The 20629-nt window shown below is 38.0% G+C and overlaps 2 protein-coding genes across 5 annotated transcripts in view; one reads left to right on the forward strand and one right to left on the reverse strand.

The window, feature by feature from the left end:
* Window positions 1-3321: 3321 nt before the first annotated feature.
* On the reverse strand, window positions 3322-6379 carry LOC109856704 (peroxisome biogenesis factor 2). Of its 2 annotated transcripts, none has more exons than XM_020432287.1 (2): window positions 6300-6379; window positions 3322-4922 (listed from the first exon to the last, which is right to left on the reverse strand). In XM_020432287.1, the coding sequence occupies exon 2, from the start codon at window positions 4907-4909 to the stop codon at window positions 4010-4012; it is 900 nt and encodes a 299-aa protein (XP_020287876.1). In that variant the 5' UTR covers window positions 4910-4922; window positions 6300-6379; the 3' UTR covers window positions 3322-4009. The 2 variants fall into 2 exon arrangements, with proteins under 2 accessions (XP_020287876.1, XP_020287867.1); XM_020432278.1 differs by lacking the exon at window positions 6300-6379 and adding an exon at window positions 5261-5732.
* Window positions 6306-20629, forward strand: part of LOC109856677 (stress-activated protein kinase JNK) — a 129540-nt gene continuing 115216 nt past the window's right edge. For all 3 annotated transcript variants that reach the window (XM_020432230.1, XM_020432221.1, XM_020432241.1), the window contains exons 1-2: window positions 6306-6394; window positions 19786-19831. The gene's annotated coding sequence lies outside the window, so the exon portion shown is untranslated. The remainder of the gene's footprint in view (window positions 6395-19785; window positions 19832-20629) is intronic.

The following is a 20629-nucleotide window of genomic DNA, read 5'->3' on the forward strand; positions in this document are numbered from 1 at the left end:
TTGACTAAGTCTTTTGCGAAATCTTTTTAAGCGTAAATTATTTATGCGCTCGCGAGTTTAAAAAAGAATCATTAAAGAGAATGTTTACGCATAATATACGTGTGATATAAATATTGGACTTGTCCGGTTCTGTTATTCGTTTCTCTTTTTTTTCTTTTGTTTTTCGTTCAATGATAATAATCTAAAATTTGTAGCGAAATCACATTGCAATTGTGAAACTCGATTGTTACAAATAACGATAACAGTTGCAAAAACAAGTGGATGAACGTGATATGCTGCGTTTTCTTTGTCTCTCTTTATTTTCTTACTAAATTTTCTAAATCTTTAAACGCAATAATATAAAGTTTTCATTACATTCTACGTATTACTTTACTGACACAACGAAACTTTTAATGAATTTACTTCATGTCAAACATCTCTAATTTCTAGACCATTGTTTCAGTCTTAAACTGATCTTAATCTTTAGAACACACACCACATTATAAAGGTTGATACAAGACGTCTAGCAAACGAGTATCGAACGAACAGCGAATACGAATACATTTACTTGGTCCAGTAAAGTAGTTTGGACCAATTAAATCGATGCGACTGATCAGTTCCGCATTCTTGTTCGTTCGCCAGCTTTACGACATCTAAAAGCGTTTTGGAAAATTTAGAACCTAAAGTCAAACATCTTTTTACGATGTTCTCGAGACTTTCACGGTATCTTAATAAATGCCGCACATCACATTCATCCAGTTGCGCCTGCCGTTATGCCGCCCCAGGTTGCTGCCCATCTCTTCGCAAGGGAGAAAACATAACACTTCTAGTGGTAGTGATGAATTGTGATACTGATCATTGTAACTAAAAAAGGAATGCTGCAACGTGTCTTGTCGACAACAACGAGCGTTCTTCGAAGAAAAAGATGACATTCTGTAGAGAAAAGTACGCGAGACGGAACGAGAGAATTATGTTTAACACAATTCAATGACGCTGCGGATTAAAATATATACGCGTATACATTTAACGTATACGTAAAGAATCGTAAATATAAAACGAAGTAGCGCGCGTACGTTTTCGAAACTGAGAAAAACAACACTTGTTTTGTAAAATCATCGGCACTCCATTCTCTCACTTAGACTGTCTAATAAATAATCTCATAAGATGGTGAGAAGAAATTACGAGGATATTTTTAAAGAATATCTCGCGGAGGCAGGATGTATAGTTGAAGAAACAAAATCGAGAAAATTATAATTTTCCGAAATTCTAACTTGTCTTTCTTCTGTGTAGTATCTCAGTTTTGCTTTTGCGAATTCTGCGACAAATGAACAAACACTTGAAAACAATGAAAACATTGCGTGACAAGATCGTCTCTTTGTCGTTTAGCAATCGACGATTTCTTTGCATAGAATTATATACTTTTGTGAGAAAGCTGTTCAATATGTTCCTGGGAACGCGTGGAAATAATTTGTGTATACGCGCGTATATAGTGTGTACATTAGTATATACATGTCGTGTGTATATAGCAAAACAGAAATCAGCGTTGAAGAAAAGGAAACGCAAAGAAAAGATCGACACGACGATAAAACAAAAATTTTCTAGCTTGCGCTCGAGCGTCCTGATTAATCGATTGAAGAGAAAGAAAGAGAGAGAAGACACTTTTCGTATCTATCAAATATACATGTGACACATAGAAACTCTCTCCTCTCTTTCCCTTGTAAAAACAACGACATCACTCAGCCGGAGTTAATGCGATTTACAGAACACAATCTGCAAATCATCAAATTCTATGTATAGCATGTCGTAAATATATATTTCTTCAATATGTCTTTACGTCATGAGTGAGAAACAGTGAGAGATAAAATATCAGTAGACGAATTATTTAAATATTGTTATTTTATCGTATCAAAACCTGTGGATTTGAAAATATTTTTTCTTATCTAATTTCTTGAACATCTCGCACAGAGCGTATGTGTGTGAAAAGTTCTTGCGCGAAAAATTCAATCACATTGTTCTACCGAGAAATATGTGCGATTGTTTATACGATTTGAAGATATTGATTTATAATCAAAGAATTCGTCGGACTAATCTATGATATTTGCATTAAGAACTCGAAAATTTAATCTTGTAGTTGCAAAATTAAAATTGAAAGAGTAAATCTAATTCAATTACGACAATTAATTAATTATCGGAATTAAATCATCCAATGTGCTGCGGCGCGGGCGAGCTTGATTTAACTCCAGTGAACAATAATTTTACGTAATGGATTATTCTCAACTACAAGATCAATATTTTTGAGTTTTTAATAACGACCACCATAGTGCATACAATGTATCAAGATCTTTAATTAACTCGCAGATATTTGTGTAATTTATCGACAAGCTAAAAAAAACGCAAAGAGAACACCAAAAACACAAAAACAAAAACACAATTTGAGAATCATGAAAGTCATCAATTCAATCGAAATTGATCGTATATTGATCTTTTTGGTATCATCACAATTCAAAGCAGTTAATTAATGCACTGCGCGCAAATGATCTCCACATAAAAGTCAATAGAAGTAATGGGGGCCTCGTTACGTATTCTCATTTGTTCTTTAATGCTCCAAATACTGGAAATTTTATTGCGCGCTTTTGCCTAAGCGTGGAGTAAATACGAAAAAAACCGCGAGGAATAATCAAGACATTTGACTCGCAAAAGGAGCGACACAATGTTTTAAGAAAACTATGTTTCTACAAGAGCAATTCTAATTATGATGAAAAGTGAAGCAAATCGAGACAAAAAATAAAATTAAAATTGCGTACATGCGTTTTGGTCAGGTTTTTGGGGATAAATTTTTTGAGATTAGTATTAAAGTGTAGCGAAAGAGTTTAAGATATAAACGCGCATGTCTTAAAAAAAAATTAAAGTACCATCTTTCAAAAAAGAAAAACAAACTGTTTCGTACATAAATTGATAAAGAAATCGCGTTATATGCAATTGTATATTTAAATCACACACATTCCAAAAAAAAAAAGATGAGTTTGAATTTAAATGAAATTTGTAACGTTATATAAGAGAGGCGAATGGAAACTGTTAATTTATGTGTATGTGTTTTGCGTTTTTTTCTGTGCTATAGTGCTAAGTGCTTATATGTCGTTTCACGTGTGATAAATCCGGGGACGTACCCGCCCATCGAGCGCAGGTGCAGCAATTGAACGATAGATTAATTAATGAACGTGTCATTTTTGCATGTAAATGATCGATTCGTCGACCTGTGCGGCGGCAAGTGAAGCGTTTTATAATAATATATATATATAGCGCAGCGTAATATTTTTATATAATAATTATTCTAATTTTGATAAGAGGCAGAATAATATATATTGATCTATTATTATTAGTGTTTATTTCGAAAATAAAGAAATACTAAAGAAACAAAATGTTAGTCGCCCGATAATTGGGATTTGTTGTATTGAAATAAAAAATAAAGAAGATTTTGTATATTGCTATTTTTAATAAATAAATATTGATAAATATCGTACACACAATCCCTTTTCCTTTTTCCTACAATCAAAAATACATCCTATTATCTTTGTTTTGTTGACGTTATCTATCAACAAACAATTGTACAACCAAAGAGACAAATTTTGTCTTTGTAATTTTTTCATTTTTTTTATATTTTTAATTTTCTTTTAACAATTGTACTAATTATATTTATATTATAACATGTTTTTAATATAAAATGTTTGTACTTTTATTTTCATTTGCCGCGCGTTTCGACAAATCAACACTCGTTTTATTTCAACAATTTGTTGTTCAACTTTGATCATAGCTGCAAATTTTGTTTTTCTAAGACTCTAGTTCTGTTTTTGCAATATCAAACAATTTTGTTTTTTTTTTTAATTCAAAGATACGTTTTTTTATTTTATTAAAATCAAAATATAATAAATTTAAAGCTTATTGTGTGCACTTACACTCATCACCATATTATTCCAATCACCGCTCATATCACTTTATTTATTTTTGAAAACTAAAACTGTACATACGTTTATCATCCATCGTCCACCTTCACGAAACTGTCATCCGATTCTTCGTCGTCGCTCGAAAACGTACTCGCGATCGTGTATCTCTTCATATCCTCGGTGTGGAGTTCCACGTTACAACCGGGACAAGAGAATGCCCTCATCGCCGTGAAGTGGGCTCGCAAGCAGTAATAGCAAAAGATGTGCTCGCAGCCGGCGTGCGACGGCAGAATCGGATTTTCGCCACAGTAGACACACTTGGTCGAGGCGTCTAACACTGGGTACGACCTTCTTATCGTTGGCTTACGTCGCCACAATTTCGTTACAACGTGCTTCAGATAGTGGAAGTTTATCATAGGTAAGCCGACAGTAAAGAGTTCCATCAGTCCGTGCCACAGCAGCTCTCTCGTCATATACGAGTAGCCAATGATTCTGGGTCGATGAGTCGTTATCGACCGAGTGTTAAGACCTAGAATAAGCTCAATCACGCGCGGTTGTATACCTCGATGGAGAAAAACGAGCAGATTCACGATCTCTATGAGACCGATCACGTTCGCTGTCCAATCGACGAAAACTTTCAATTTCTGAACGATCACGTGATCCGAAGAACTCACAGTGGACAATTTGTCTTTTAGATAGTGAGGTAGAACAGTTAGGATCAGGTAAAGAACAGCTTTCTTCTCAGAGATGTTGGCATATTGCAGATTGAGAAGTCGCTGTCCGAATGTGGAGGAGCCGTGATGCAGCGAAAACTTCCATATGAGAAATTTCAGAATAACGTCCACTTCCGCTTGCCACTTGTCGATCATACCGGGTGGAGTGTATTTGGTGATTTCTTTGGTCTGGTTCTTCAGAACGTTGTAGATTTCCAAGTCTAGTTCAGCGGCATCGATTTGGTTTATGCGGGAGACGTAAACGGATGACGTCATCTTGAATGAAAAACTGTGAAAGAACACAAATGTCTTACTTAGTTACGTAACAATGTGTGTAACGCGGGTTTTATTTTTCTATGTAACTTCGATTCTACGAGAATTAGTTGAGACACAAATGTTTAAATGTCGTTTTTATTTGGATACGTGTGTGATCGTTCCTAAAAATTCGCGCGACTACAAAATTCACGAATCGTAAAGTCACTAACTTGGCAACCTTGAAAAACACAAATTACAATGCAAAATAACTCCGATATGCATGCAAATTGCATCGGAGTTACTTCACATTTACAAAATGTTTTGTGTGCACACACACAAAGCTTTCGTTATTTATCATTTGTTGTATCTTACTGTGCAAGTTACTTCTGTTTTTTCGCTACGCCGGCGGGAAACTGATCGAAAAAAATCAAGAAATCGAAAATACGTCGCGTTCACACCGAAGCAAAATTCACTGTCGAATCACGCGTATAAAGTCAAGCGCGGTCGAGCGCGATTACTCCGGAAATTGTATTTGTCTTCATGTTTGTCTCGACGATTCGCGCTACTAAAATAATGAGCCAGATTTGTCTTATTAACGAGAGGGAATCAAATGAGTTTTAATACGCGAAGCACGGATATAAAAGGTTAGGTTAGGTAAAATTCACATGTCAACCGATCGCGGAATTACAACCTCAACACACCGTTCACGCTACCGGAATAACTTTTGGTTTACAACGAGAGCGACCGAATGAACGCGAACTACGACGACAGGGCGGATGTGTGACCAATGGGAGAACTCGGCGGTCGAAGCCGCACTCGGGCCGACTCGGTGCGACTCGGTCGAGACTTCGTCTCAGTTCGGGTTCGTGTCTCGCCGCCGTTGCGCACGGGGTGCGTCCGTTGCCGCGGCTGGTCACACTCACGGGTACGAGCGCTGACGTTTTGAGGTTAGGCGGCACAGAGCGACGGTTGCGACTAAAAGAAGCGAGCGGTCGGAGTGCGCGGCGGGTGCCGTCGTGGCCGTCGTAATAGTCGTGTCGTAGTGTTCGTGTCGCGTCGTCGCGTGTATGTCGGCGGCGGGCTCCATGTTGCCGCCGGTGGTATGACGTCATTGAGTGTCGGTGGTGCCGCGCGAGTGTACCCGTCGTTGTCTCTCTGTCCTGTCGTTGTCGTACGCAGTCCGCAGTCCCGTCGCGCATCATGCTGCACTCGTGATAAAGTTTGACATTTTTTCTCTTTCTCTCTCTTTCTCTCTCATTTTACGCTGCCGTGCTAAACGCGAAACGCGGAGTGTACAATCGCCGCCGCCGCCGCTGCCACCGCCGTCGTCGGAATCGCATCGGTGGCTGCCACGGTGTGTGACCTCGCCGCTTCTCCCGCACATCCTCTCTCTCTCTCTCTGCATAATCACCGTCTGCGTTTCTTCTCCGCTGTCTACGGACGAAACAATACACCCGCACCGAGCCGCACCAGTTACGCCGCACGTACGCACGACTCGCGGATCAGGTGAGTGCCAGAAATTACATAATAAGTAATCGCTTCTTCGTGGTCGCGCGGCGATCGGTGGCCTGCGCCTTTCTCCTTCTCCCTCCGCCGCCCTCGCGCGCCATAAAATCGATCTGCCATCGAGTGACAGGTTAACCTCCAATTTGGCCAGCACCTCGGAGAAGCGTCATTTCTCGCCTGCGGCTAATTGTCGCTTCTGGTTTTGCTCCTATTATTTTACAGACTCTGCTGGCTTTTCGATCCGCGATATACATATACGCGTAAGTGCACTCTTTTTTTTTCTCTTCATCTCTCTCTCTCTCTCTCTCTCTCTCTCTCTCTCTCTCTCTCTCTCTCTCTGTCTTATAAAAAAACAGACTTCTCAGAAATATTTTGCCTTGAAGCTTTGTTAAATAAAGCACATAAATCCAACAAATAAGGAGCAAAGATTTTTGAGCAGCGATTGTTTCAGAGAAGATTCTGGTCTAGGGGAATCACACGAGGTTAAAGGGAAACTCAATAATGTAGCTGAAGGTGTGCGCAAGCATATCATCTTGAAACATATGCCGCAGTACACGTTACTCTCCAAGTCGGCCACTTGTTCACCAAAGGCTTCTCGAGTATCGTATCGCTCGTTGTTTTTCTTGCGGTTAAACACGTTATTACCGTAATACTTTTGTCAGACGCGGTTTTCGATTTATATATTGTATCAAAAAGTGGCCGAGGCGTTGATAATTTATATCCAGAGTAAACGCGATTTTGATCAGAGCGTACACAGATTAAAGAGTCAGAAGCGGATTAAAGTTTTACACGGGAACTGGATTCGAAGTTTTAAGTTGAAGCTGCAATGTAATGACAGTTAAAGCGCGAGCACATTGCTGCAGAGAATATAACATAGGAGTACGTTGTTCACTCGTTACTTTGCTCACACAGATTGTTTTGTTTATTCTACCTAAAACAAATAATTTTTAATTAGTGAGAAATACCTGAAATCACGTACAATTAATTATTAATTATTCAGATTTGAAAAACTACTAAATTAATATTTGATCAGAAAAATGAGTGTGTGTGTGTGTGTGTGTGTGTGAGAGAGAGAGAGAGAGAGAAGAACATATAATGGTCTTTTTTTAAAATTAGTTTTAAAATTAGTTTTAAAATAGTTGAAGTTTATCAATTTAGCTTAAAAAAGAAGAGTAAATTCTCACACTCTTCGGAGAAACTAAGTTTTTTCACTTGTTTAGAAAAATTAAAATTCTGTCAAAAACTAAAACTCTTCTCTGGTTCTGAACACAGAATTCTGTCTATCACCTGAGTGCGATGCTTACGCGTGTGCTCCTATGCCGCGCTGTATTTTCTGTGTGTTATTTCGTCAGCATATTGCTTTGACAGCAGATCGACAGACGTAAACAGCCGAGCGTGTATGTGATTTGCATATCTATTCGCATCATTCTATTTCACTCTCTCTCTTTCTTTTTTCTCTTGCGGCTTGTCGCTTACATCGCTCTTGGCTCTGACCTTAATTTATGGTCTGTGGCCGCCGACATGGAAGACCCGTTCGTACGAACGAACGAGCGAGCTTTTCGGCGTATATTCGCGCACCTGGCGGCGTTATTTATCGACGCGCCTAAATCCGTCGCGTCGCCGCCGAAACAACGCCGACATGTACGCGACCACGTCGAATTCATACACGATATTATCGCTACAGCTACAGCTCGACTGCCCGTCGATATCACCAATAAATCAGACCCGGTCGGAGCAACATACTGCTCGCATTAGCCGCGAACGACGTTTTATTCGGAGCTTTTATTTATATTTGAGAAACTTTTAGCGCGGGGAATATATTATGTGTGTGGTGTGCTATGTGGAATAAGGATGTTTGTGAATTATATTGACGCTGTTTGTTTATTTATTTGTTCTAGATAAATAAAATCACACTTTAAAGAAATTCTTCGCGTGCTCGTACAATTTTATACACATTGAGAAACACTTGTAAACATCGCGTAATATTCTCACGCGAAAAAATCGTGGAATATCATATTTATCGAATGCACATCGAGCACTTTTTTATTTGACGAAAGAATAATTTATTCGGTCGCGTATCATCCGTACGAAGCGCGTTATCGATCTACCGCTTGCGAACAGTATCGTCCAGCGAGAGCTACAGCGCACATAAATCAGAACAAATTAATAAAGAAACTGTAGTCGCTCGTCACACTTCGACACTATTAAAATATGACGCGTTAATTGCCTTGAATCGTACAAGCAAGAATAATTGCATTCGCGTACAACTGAGAGAGCGCGAGATTTTTCACTCTTTCTGTCTTCTTTTGATATATTTGAGCAATTCTGCCTGTCTGAAAATTTTATTTTCAGGCACAAGTTCTTCAAACAAAGTTGACTGAAAGTTGATTAAAAATACTGTGAGTTACGCGGATATTAAAAAACTGAACTTAATAAAATTTGTTTTAATAGATAAAAAGAAGTTTAATACATAATTTTTATAGAACTTATATACATGTTCAGACTTTTATTGCTGATCACGTAATGGGTAAATTTCAAAAAGAAGTTTTTTTTTGTAATTTACATTAATTGCAATTAATAAACTTCGAAAAGAATTTTTTAGTTCATTAATTGACGATTGATAACAAAAAAAGACGAATTCGTTTACATGTGTTATCGGTTCGAAATTTGTCAAGAAAGAGTAAAAAAAAAAAGCAAAATGAGAGAGAGACAGAAAGAGAGAGAGAGAAAGATGGAGATTTCCATTATCGCGGATTCAGCCGGCCGGCGTAGGAAGTCTGCGTGCGCGTTATCGGCATTTTATTAAAATCATGTTCAACGATAACAGATGAGCACACGCGCGCCATTGTCGTGTCTGCGAAACAACGGATGTGTTCAGCATCAGTCGAACGACCGCTAGTTGGACTAGTTAGTAGTTTACCCATCGTGTTTACCGCCACGATAACGTGTGTTTCAGCTCGCACGTACCGCACATCGATTAGTCGCGACTATTCGCCTGTATATCGCTACATCGCGTATGTTTCACGCTTTATTTGTCCGTTCCGAGACTGTGTTCTCTCCTACATACAGCTGGCAATTTAATAATTAGAAAACGTATAACATTTCAGTCGCGAGATTTGTCGCAAGAAAGTTTTCTACTTGTATTATCTGCAAGTATAAATCGACTGAAATAAACTAGATATTTGTAAACTTGTTAATTAAAACAGAAAAAAATCAATACTTTGAAGAAAAAATATTTGTTTTGTAGATTTAGTGATTATTTGTTTGATGTGTGATTTTTCAAAATTTCGAATCACGTGGAGTCTGCAACTTTTTTTTTTTTTGTCTGTATTTTCTAACATCTACATAACAAACATGAAATAACGTGCCGAAAATTGTTACTTAGTTGCGAAATGTGCTGCCATCTCGTGTTTTCCGCGTTTTCCTCCCCATGTATCGTGACCCTATCGAACGAGGTCACGCGTGTTCGGGCATTCGCTCGTCGAAGAAACGCTTCATGAATCCCCTCTCTTTGCATTAGACCGCGTCCCATCTCACTTACGCTATTTCGCGAGAGGATTCTGGTATCTTACTAAGCGATAGATTTTTGGAGTTTTAATATAAAAAAATCTCGATTCGAAGCTTAGTTATGATTTTTTTATATTTAGTTTGGAAGTGATTCTCTTTTCTAATGTTAAAACGTACGCGAGCATAATAATGAGGCATATAAGTCGAATTACATTCCGTTTATCAAATTCATTTCGTAGATCAAATAGGCGATATTATGTGAGAATATAAATTAGGTTAAGATATGGAATTGAGAAAAAAATCTAGTTTAAATATACATAAAATTTTTTGTACGTGTAAACGTTGTTACTCTGTATTTTTAATGATCTCCAGACTGCTTTGGCGAAGTCATTTATCTTGTATAACGGTCATTTCTGATTTTCATAAACTGTGATACATATAGTATAACTAATAAATAATGTACAGGCTGTGCAAATTTTTCACGACTCTACGTAACACTCTGTCTCTTGCTCGCTATATTTCTTAAAGAGAACAATTTCCTTGGAAGAAGATTAAAATTTGCATCTATCCATAACTAAAATGATTAAAGAGCGAAACAAGAGAAATTTAAAGAGATTTAATTTTATGACTGCATATTAGTTAAATATGTACAAGTGAGTCACAGTGTCATGCACAAAAAAACACGCGCGTTTTGCATTTTAAATGAAATTCATTTAAAATTGTTATTCGCTAGATTACTTCGGATTTAGATTAATTCTCATATCGCGCGTAGCAACGCAAAATATACGTGGGTGGTGCGCATCTTTTACAATATAATTATGCAGGTTTTTTCACGTTGAAGAGAACGATTCTTGCAAGAGGAAGGGGTTAAAGCTCGGATCCATCCAAGTCCAAGGTGATCGGCGTTCTCCGGCCCGACTATCCCACCCTCTCTTTCTCTCTTGACGTCGAGAGTGGGAGAGTCGAGTTTTGCTCTCTCTTGCAACGCAACGCGAGAGATAGGTGGTGGCGAATGCGAGGCGTGGTGGCGAAGTATTGATCGCTACCAGCGAGCGTGGCGCGATTTCCCCTCTGCATCCCCCGACCGACCGACCGACCGACCGACGTCATCCACCGTTTAAACCCCTCGCCACCCTTGGGTGCCCCCACCTGTCTCCCTTCGACAGTACCAGCCCCCACCAACCTCTCCTTGTCTCTGTCTTTGTCTTTTCCTCGTTCCTGCATTTCCTTCATCTTCACAGTTGTCGACGGCATTCGACGTCGAGACGACGAAACGAACGTTACCGGGGCTGGATGATAACGTTGGTGCTTTAACCTCCTTCGACGATCCTGATTTATCGGAAAAACAATCTATTTGTTTTCAACGATTTGTTTTGCATTCGAATGTAAAGACTCTAGAAATATTTGGAAGATATGTTATGATACTACATTATTGAAATGCATTTTTACTACAAAAAAATGATTTATTCGAAATATTGTTCTCTTCACAACTATTGTTTGTTGCCGTAAAATCGTTATAAAAATCGGTTTTTTAATATATTCATTTAGAACTGAAATTCCTTAAGTCAGGGTCTTGAATTTCTGTGAAAATATATTGTGAAAGCTTTTTTTTTTTTGTATAGATATGTAATTTGTATAGATATGCAAAGACGAGTAGCAAGTTTATTCAATGAAAAAGCTGAACATTGAAAGCAATTTATAAATATTTGCTAATTTATCGTGTATTTTGCACTTAATTATTCTGAAAATATTGTTACACAACATTTATTAACAATCTATTGAATAAATTTACGCAAAGTCGTTGTTTAAAACACAAGAACGTTGTTTTGCGAAAAGAGTTTAGTGTATGAGTTGACGAAGCATGTAAACATTTGTTGAGAGAACCATCGGTAAATTAGTTATCGACTCGTAATAACATTATATCAAGATCGGCAACCAAAATCTTGTTACTTTCGCGAAGGAAGTGTTGTGACTTGAAATTAGCCCTAATCCTGCTGAACGCCGAGAGCTATTATTATAGAGTTCCAAAAGTGCTCGTTAATTAAAATTATGATTGGATCAACATAATCGTGCCATGAAATGCCACTTAAGCGCTTGTCCTTATTACCTACTATTCGCATCGTATGCGGGCATTATTTTCAAACATATATCTGACGAGTAATAACATTTCTCTCTCTTTCTCTCTCAAAATTGATATTTTTATTCCTTTTTCTTGAAGGTCGCGTTTATAAATTCTTTTATATCACGCACAAAATTACTCAATTATTCACATATTCTGCAAGATTTCGAGACAACCTAACCACGTGAATTGTCACAATTCTTCAAGATTTCTATCCATGCGATCGTATTAATCTCCGCCTTGATGTGTGCGCGTAGTAATCTCAGAATAGAAAGGTCACGCGATGAAAATCGCTGAGAATCTTCACACAAGACTCACACATCTCTCTTTGCTTTGCTTAAGAATTTTAATTTAATTTCGCAGATTATCATTTGCGTGATATATAAGGAAAAAAAATAAATATCTAAATAAAATAGACGGAAAAAGATGATGAACGAAACGAAAGGACAATAATGACGGACTGAAAGTTAGTCGTGCCGACTAAATTGATACTCGAGTATCGTGTTGTAATGTGTGCTATATACACACTCACATTGTCGTCTCGTATTTGCAATGTGTAATTAAATTAGTCGCACGCGATTTTATTTGCGAGAGCGAGAGAAAAGCTCTTTTTTTTTTGCGAGTTTATCTGAACTTTTAGGCGTGCGTATGAAACTGAGTAATTCAATGACGCGGGATATCTGATGACTGCTCGATCGCCTTTTTTTCGCACGTTATAACTCACATTTATACGACCATAAAATTTATCTCATTCGTAGACGCAAGTAAAGTAATGCGTATAAATACATAATATCAATGAAAGCCATATTTCTTTCTCTCTCTCTCTCTCTCTTTTATATTTTAGTATTAGGTACATTTAAATACGCGTATATTTTTAGATACATTAATATTTTCTTTTCATCTGATATTTCTACATGATTTAATGCCATGTACATATTTAACAAAGGTTTTCATCACACATTAATACGCCTGGTCTGTTCTGTCAAAAAGTTCTTCATATTCGGGAAGTGAAAACTTTTTTCGCGAAAGAGAAAAAATCCAGATATTCTCTGTGACATCATCATCATGTTCAAAATATCAAATTTGACACGTGTGTAAACTTCGATATTTTCTTGCATTGACACATCTTCGCGCGGTATAGCATTTTTATTCATTCAATCTTGGAAATTTCGAGGGTGTAGATATATCGTGTGGTGTGTGTCGCATAATTTAATGTCGCGGTCGCAAAACTGCACGCGTCGTCTCGTCGCGAGGAATCTATTTCTGCGAAATTTCGCGGTGGATAACGAAGGGCGAAAACGAAAGTGAGCAAGCGAAGCGAAGACGTGACGCGGCGCTCAACCGTTTATGCCCCATCTTCTCGGGGCCTATAAATTCCTCCCGAGAATTCTTCCTTCTTCTTCATCCTTTCTCTCATCCTCTTTCTCGTTCTTCACTTTCGTCAAGTTTATCCTCGCCCAGGACATTTTTCGTCAGGTTTCGCCTATTAAATTTGCACTCCCGCGGACACCTTCACGCGCTTCGCTGCTTAGAGATTCCGCGCACGACTGAAACGAAAGCTCCCATAAGAATTTCTCGTTTTTCGTCTCTCCGCGAGATTTTTCGCGGTTGTTTTTTTTCCTTGGTTTTGCAGCATCCTCGCGCTTCTCTTCGCAACTTTTCTTTATTCCAGCTACCTTCCTTTTGACAAAATCTCTATATCTATCGTTTGTCAACGAGATCTGCGACGTGTGAAACGTCCTTTTCGATATGCTCCACCGCCTCGAGAAGCGGCGCGCGTGAGATCGATGGATGATTACCGAGATCGGGTAATTGCCTCATCTACATTCGAGTGTGTGCTCCTCGTGTTTAACGTTGCGATCGATGCGGCTAATTATGTTCAAACATTCGGTACGCACCGGTAAACGAACACCATAATCTTTCTCTATGTTCGGGAATTTTGATATGTCAGCTTTTTCGGGCTCTCTCTGTTGCGGGATATTAATAGAATCGAATATTCTTGACCTCTAAAACACCGCGGAAAAGAAACGTTGTATAATTCTTAGACTAGCAACGCACGTGTGTGGAATATTAAAAATAGAACGTTGCTTTAGAATGACTCTTACTTAAGCGTTAGACCAAATAAGGTTTTAGAATGCTGTTTATAGATAACACTCTAAGCTGTTCGCGTACATATATATGCATAGAACACACTAACAACAACGGACCTTAGAATGCCAAGCAATTATTGGCTTAACCGCATCGATTGAGTGGCTATTTGCCGGCATTCCGTCGAGTCGGTCGCTCCACACATTGATCTCCACTCCTGCTGCCTTGTACCGCAGCCTTTATTGGGAAGCGAATCTGCCTTGGAGTGTGCTCCAGTATTGTCAGACCGAAACGATGACAGGTCGAGAAGCTCTATGAGCGCGTTCTGAGAACAGGCGGAAGAGTTCCACGCTTTTTTTTATTACTTTTTAGACATCGTCCATAGTATACTTGCGGATGTTTACAAACTCAAATCGAAGTTGAAAATTTCAATTGATTTCGATTTATTTTTTTTGAGCCAGCTTAGAAATCGAAGAATATAAATTATGTAAGGTTGATATTAAGAATGTACACTAGTGATCAAAAATTCGCGGAATAGGCGCAGAGAAACCACTCCTCTTGCTCTTAGATTTCCTATTGCGTGAATTTTTTATTGCTAGTATATATACATAGTACATATGTACATTAGCGATTAAAAATTGAGAAACCATCTCTCTTGCTAAATTCTGCGAATTTTCGATCGCTAGTGCACGTCAAATATTGTATAAAAATTGACATTTATATATTTTTGTTTTACAAATTGCGACGAAAATTTTGCAACTGCATTTGAAATCGAATAGAAACTTGGTTTTATGTGACAAGTACGGCGTGTTGCGGGAGACAAAGCAACAGGGACATAGTAAAGCAATGGATAGTCCCCGACGTTAGTGGTTCCCAGGGGTGCAATCCGTCAAAGATCGGATAAACGAGGGAAGGCATGCGGCCGCAGATAAGTCGACACAAACGTGAAAAAAAAACCGGAAAAATAGCGGCGATAGGCGCGTTGCATTTACCAGCGGTTGGCAGTTCAATTTTAGATTGCCGTAGACGTAGCAGAAAAAGTAAGAGAAAACGTCGCGACTGTCGGCGATAGCAGAGATGACTGTCGGAACGCGTTCGGAACAGATTCGAGACAGGGTTGGTCGTTAGTCGGTTTTACAGGCTATCAAAACAATTACAGACTAAGAAAAAATTGATTGGAATGAAAATCTTCTATTCATTTAACTCTCTTGTACTATTATTATTATATTTGGACTTGAGTATTTTGAATAATCTTAAAATGATGGACAAAATCTAGTATTTTTCGGGAGTTATCTAAGGACTATTTAAAATAATGAAATCCTTTTTAACTTTGTTGATTAACTTTTCTGTTAGCGAATATTAGCTCGCGGACTCGCTTCCCGGACGAGTTTGCGAAGGTGCGACTTGAACTATGCAAAAGCGGTGAGACCGGCGTTACATCGCGCCGAACTTTGCGCGTGCTTTTGAGTTTTGTGGCAAAGTGGCTCCGCGGAAGTTTTGTCGCTTCTCTAGCAAGATCTTTCTACGCCATTTCCCTGGAAAAGCTTCTTTTCACGAAAAACGAACACTTTGCACGTTGCGCACCTAGTCGGTTTAATATTTTATATATGAATTATTAATATCTTGTTAAAAGTATCCATGCATATATGATATTGTAATCATTATATGTATGAAGGATACATAAAAAATATTATTCATACTCATATAACTTATTTCATGCATGAACGACTTATAACATGTATCGTATAATACATGCATGAGCAGATATTATTTTTAAAGATAAAACTGTAATAGCAAAATTACACTTTGACTCGTTCAACATATGTGTCGGTATAAATTTTCACTTGTTCTCAAAGGTATTATTTCGAAAGAAGACAATTTCTTTTTTCAATTTCTTTTGTTTGCATTTTTATTCAATGTGCTTCTCTTTGCGAAGAAATGGATTAAAAACGACGGCGACACGGCCGTCTGGATGTGCGAAACAAGGGAAGCGCGGGATATTCTCGCGTGCCATTTTATTAAAATCCCGGTGCGTCGCTCCCGAGTAAATCATCTTCTCGAAGTCGTAACAGTCGTAAAACAAGCCAAAGACGAGAACGAGTCGCGTCGCGCCACGCGTTTAATCAACGAATGTGAGAAATTAAAAACTCCAGTGTTTCCCAACGTGTTTCTCTCTTGATGTACTAACGTTGTTCACATTAAGAGTTATATAAAAAGCAGTATATATTTCTTAATAAATTAGATGCTTTTATCTATTAAAATGCATAATATATTTATTTATTTATTTTAATAAATCATTTTGATAAAATGATGTTTCATCTGTTAAAAATTTTGTAACAAAATATTTTTTATGACGTGTTTAAGTATTTTGTGAAAATATGCAGAGGTTGATATGTGAAATGAAACTAGAAAAGATTGCAGTGCGCGCGAAAGCTTGAAGTAATAATCTAGCAAGCTTTCGCGGGGTTTTCGTAGAAAAATCCACGCGATGCCTCGAAAAAATGTTTCATTTCACTCTGCTGGATATTCAATGCGCTTGAAATTACATTCGAAAACATTACTTCGCGGAAACATCTTGAATCTGCAGCTTTCGTTCGGCAAGGAAAAGATTCCACGAGAGGAATATGTCGCTTCTTCCGGGAAAACAGATTTGATGATGTTCGACATTTTCTCGCTCGTCAATATTAAACACTAAAATATATTTAGTATATCTCTCAAGGTTCAAGGATGTGTTAATCTTCCGATAAAATTTCTCATTTTTAAAAGCAAAGTCTACTGTATAAATTCACTGAACAATTTTGTAACAATTACTTTTGTATATAATTTAAAAAAAATTGTATTACAAAAATCTAACGAGGACTATTTCTCGTTTCGCGTTTCTTTCGGAACCTGCATTTTCAAAGCGCATGTCGGACCGTATTCGTCTTTCACGGTTCCGCAGTTTATTTACGGATCCGCATCCCCCGACCACGAAGGGGTTGAGCCCGCAAGCTCAGTTATCCATATTTAAATACCTTTCACCCCCTCGCTCGCATCACTCCGCTGAGCTTTTTCCAGCGGGTAATCGCGGTTCTGGGATTTTATAGGATTTCTGTCGCGTACGCCGCGTCCCGTTTTATTTCTGTCCCGTTTCACGTGCGGTTATTGTGTCTAGGATATCAAGCTATCGATCCGAAATTTTGCGTGAACGCGTTCACGCAAAATTTCGAATAATACAAAAAAACGCGTAATACAAAAAAGTATAATATCTAGTTTATTTTTAACATCGATTTCACATGACACAATTAATGTCTGTAAAATATTTTGTCGTGATTTATACGATCACGAAAGTTTGCAATATTTTAAACAAATTATTTTTAAATTGTATTTCTATTTGTGAAGATTTTTCTCTTTGTACTCTTGATCGGTTCAATAAATAACAGATGAATTTTTTTGTTGAACTGCAGTGGCCTGGGAGAAGAGTTATCGAAATCGGCTTTCCACCTTTTCGTATTCGGGATAGCACGCGAATGCCCACGATTCTGTCAACATCGTCCTTTGCACATGATCGCATCTAATATCTTTACCTAGAAATGTCGATTCGATTTCTTTCTTACTTTTTCTCCCGGTTTGTTTACTCTTCTCGTACGTGAGCAAAAAATAAAATCCATCTTTTTCGCCTGTCATCGTGTATTGAATATTTTTGTATTTTTTATATTTCTGTGTGAATATGTACGTATATATATTTTTGTTTTCAAATACTAGTATTTCTCAATTGTTCTGTCGAGATACAAGCGTAACGAGAAAGCACTTGACGCACGCCAACCTAAATAATTGCCACAACGCTGGATATTTTCACCCTTTCGAAAGGGTAGACGGCTGACTCTCCTGCAACCCTTTCGTACTTACTCTCTGTTAAATTGAACAATGGTTCTCGCGCATCGATGTTTTGCCGTGGCGGCAGATTGCGTCGATCTGTCGCGACGAAGATACGAATGCGCGTAATTACTCAGGTTATACACAGTCGTTAAAAAAAAAACAATGGAACTTTACATAGATCGAATCGGAGTTTTGAATAAAAAGTGAATATATCTTCACACATGTGATTCGCGACGAAGATTAGAATACGAGAAACGATCGACCGTCGTTATCTCTATCACTTGTAAGTTCCTAATGGCAATTAGCGAACGCGCGAATAGCGGCTTCGCGCCGCTGCTTGCAGTTAATTAGATACGACCGCGCGCCATCTTATCAGAATGTTTCCCGTTGTTTGCGCGATTAATTTACGTACATTCGCCAAAGTCGAAGCTGATGTCGAACTGTGTGTGTGTGTGTGTGTTTCACGAAAAAAAAAAAAAGATTATGAAACTATTATTTCTTGAAATATTTCTATAGCATTCGTTTATAGCTATATAATAGGATGAAAAAACAGGATAGGTGTGCGTTCAATTTTCATAATTGATCAAATGTCAAACAAGAGAAACAGCGATGCGACAGGGAAAAAAACTGCTGTAGCAATCGAACTCAATTTGCTCGATACACCGTACCGCCGAGAGATACGCCCTTTTTATTCGCGGCCCTTCGTCCTTTCAGCAGGACCTCGACATTCCTCTCGCGTTCGTGCTTTTACCCTCGCCTCTGCGCACACACCGGGACGTCGCTTTCAATTAGACGATGCATCGCGACGGCGGTGTCGTTCGAGGGCCACGAGGGCGAGAAAGTACTCTCTTCGGGACCACTTCGCTCTTCCCGATAGAGTCGTTCGTTCGTTCGTTCGTTCGTTCGTTCGTTCGTTGAATCGACAGCGCAGGGAAACCGTGCTCGCGAAAACAACCGCGTCCTCATGGATTTGCAGGTAGCGAACGAAGGGAGGCACAGAATCGGATCCCATCCTTGAAGAGATTGAGCTTTGCGCATACATCACGTTTAAAATCTATTCGAAATGAAAAATCTAGAAGCTAGATTTGCAACTCAAAATTACGCAATAAAAACAAACTTTTATTTTATTAAATAAAAGTTTTGCGTATATATTTTTTTATTTAATAAAAATAAAAATCTAAGTCGAAGTTTTAACTTTTTTAACAGTGTGAGTGAGCGAAAAAAATAGTTTTACAATTTCGATCAAGCAATTTTATCGAGCAAATAATGAGTGTATCGAATGTTTGTTTTTATTTATAACAAACAAAATCCTCCTACATACAACACAAGCAATGCGTAAAAGTTTGCGATAATTAAAGGTAAAACCACTTAAATTTGTATTGAATAATAACTGACGTAGATTGAGTGATACATTACGTTGTTTGTGAGGATTTTGTCTTGTACAAAATATTTTGAATTTAGTTTCTATAATAAATAAGAAGCCAGAAAAACGCTTAGTTTTATAAATGAAAAAAGAAGATAATTTTCAGTTCTCTTTGATTTTGCAAAATAAAATATACACGCACACATTGTGCGAAAGGATCTCGAGTTGTCCTCGGGAAATAAGCTTTCTTGTTGGATACGCGAATGGATCCTCGTTAGAGCTTTTTCTCGTTTGTTCTCCCGTTTGATCGCGATACTCTCGCGTCAGAGAACAAAAGAGTCAAGTTCTCGGTTTCCCCTTCTCAGACTTGTTGTAATTATTCGATTTTAGTGTTTGTTTGCGTTCTCGAGTATCTCGTTAATTCCTACGACTAATGTCTGAATTTCTCTGTTGCAGATATCAACAGGGAGGAACATGGGATCCTTTGCGGCGTCCTGAATCGGTGAGTTCTCTCCTTAATTCTTTTTTGTTTTCACCGCAAATCTATTATTACCATTTGTAAGTCCCAATTATTCAATTATGACGTCGGATCATATTAGAGGGACGCATGGATGAAAAAACAAACTTAAAATTTGCGAATAACAATAGTCTTAGCAGGCGTTTAAATTCTAGAGTTTGACATTAAAAAACACATACAAGTATAGTTTTTTGCTATAATATAATACGTTTTGTGATATCATATGATACACATTTTTGATGAAGAATGGATATCTCATGTCAGCGAATAGATTGCGCGCGCTATCGAAAAGTTTATAAACGATACGCTTCTCAACGTGGAATAGCGTTGTCGATTTTGCAAATAATTAATTGTCGATTGACAGGGATTATTAGAAGCGACGCGCTGAAAATCTTACACTTCGGACGTGCTCATCAAGTTCGTAATTAGAGCCCGGGCTTGTGCATCCCCGTAATGAACAACGGTACATGCACTTTGACAGTATCGATTGGTTGCTTCTCGAAGAAAATTCTCGAGAAGCCACAATCGATTTTTTATATCTTGCATAATGGTGTTTTTAATGTTCTGGTTTGTAAACAATTTTGTAAAAAAGTTTTCTGAACACTAAATATGCATTTTTTTTTCCCAATTATTTACAAATTTGTTTACTTTTAATTTTCTTTCGCACATAATTTTATAATTGATAACTTTTTGAGCGCATGATATGTAAGTGTATACATTCGCGCGAGTTGAAACACGAGTAAGCATTAATTAATTCCCAGTTTATTCGCGAAATAATCCTGG

This window comes from Pseudomyrmex gracilis, unplaced genomic scaffold, assembly GCF_002006095.1.
Source record: "Pseudomyrmex gracilis isolate BER0280 unplaced genomic scaffold, ASM200609v1 scaffold_4, whole genome shotgun sequence".
Lineage (NCBI taxonomy): Eukaryota > Metazoa > Arthropoda > Insecta > Hymenoptera > Formicidae > Pseudomyrmex > Pseudomyrmex gracilis.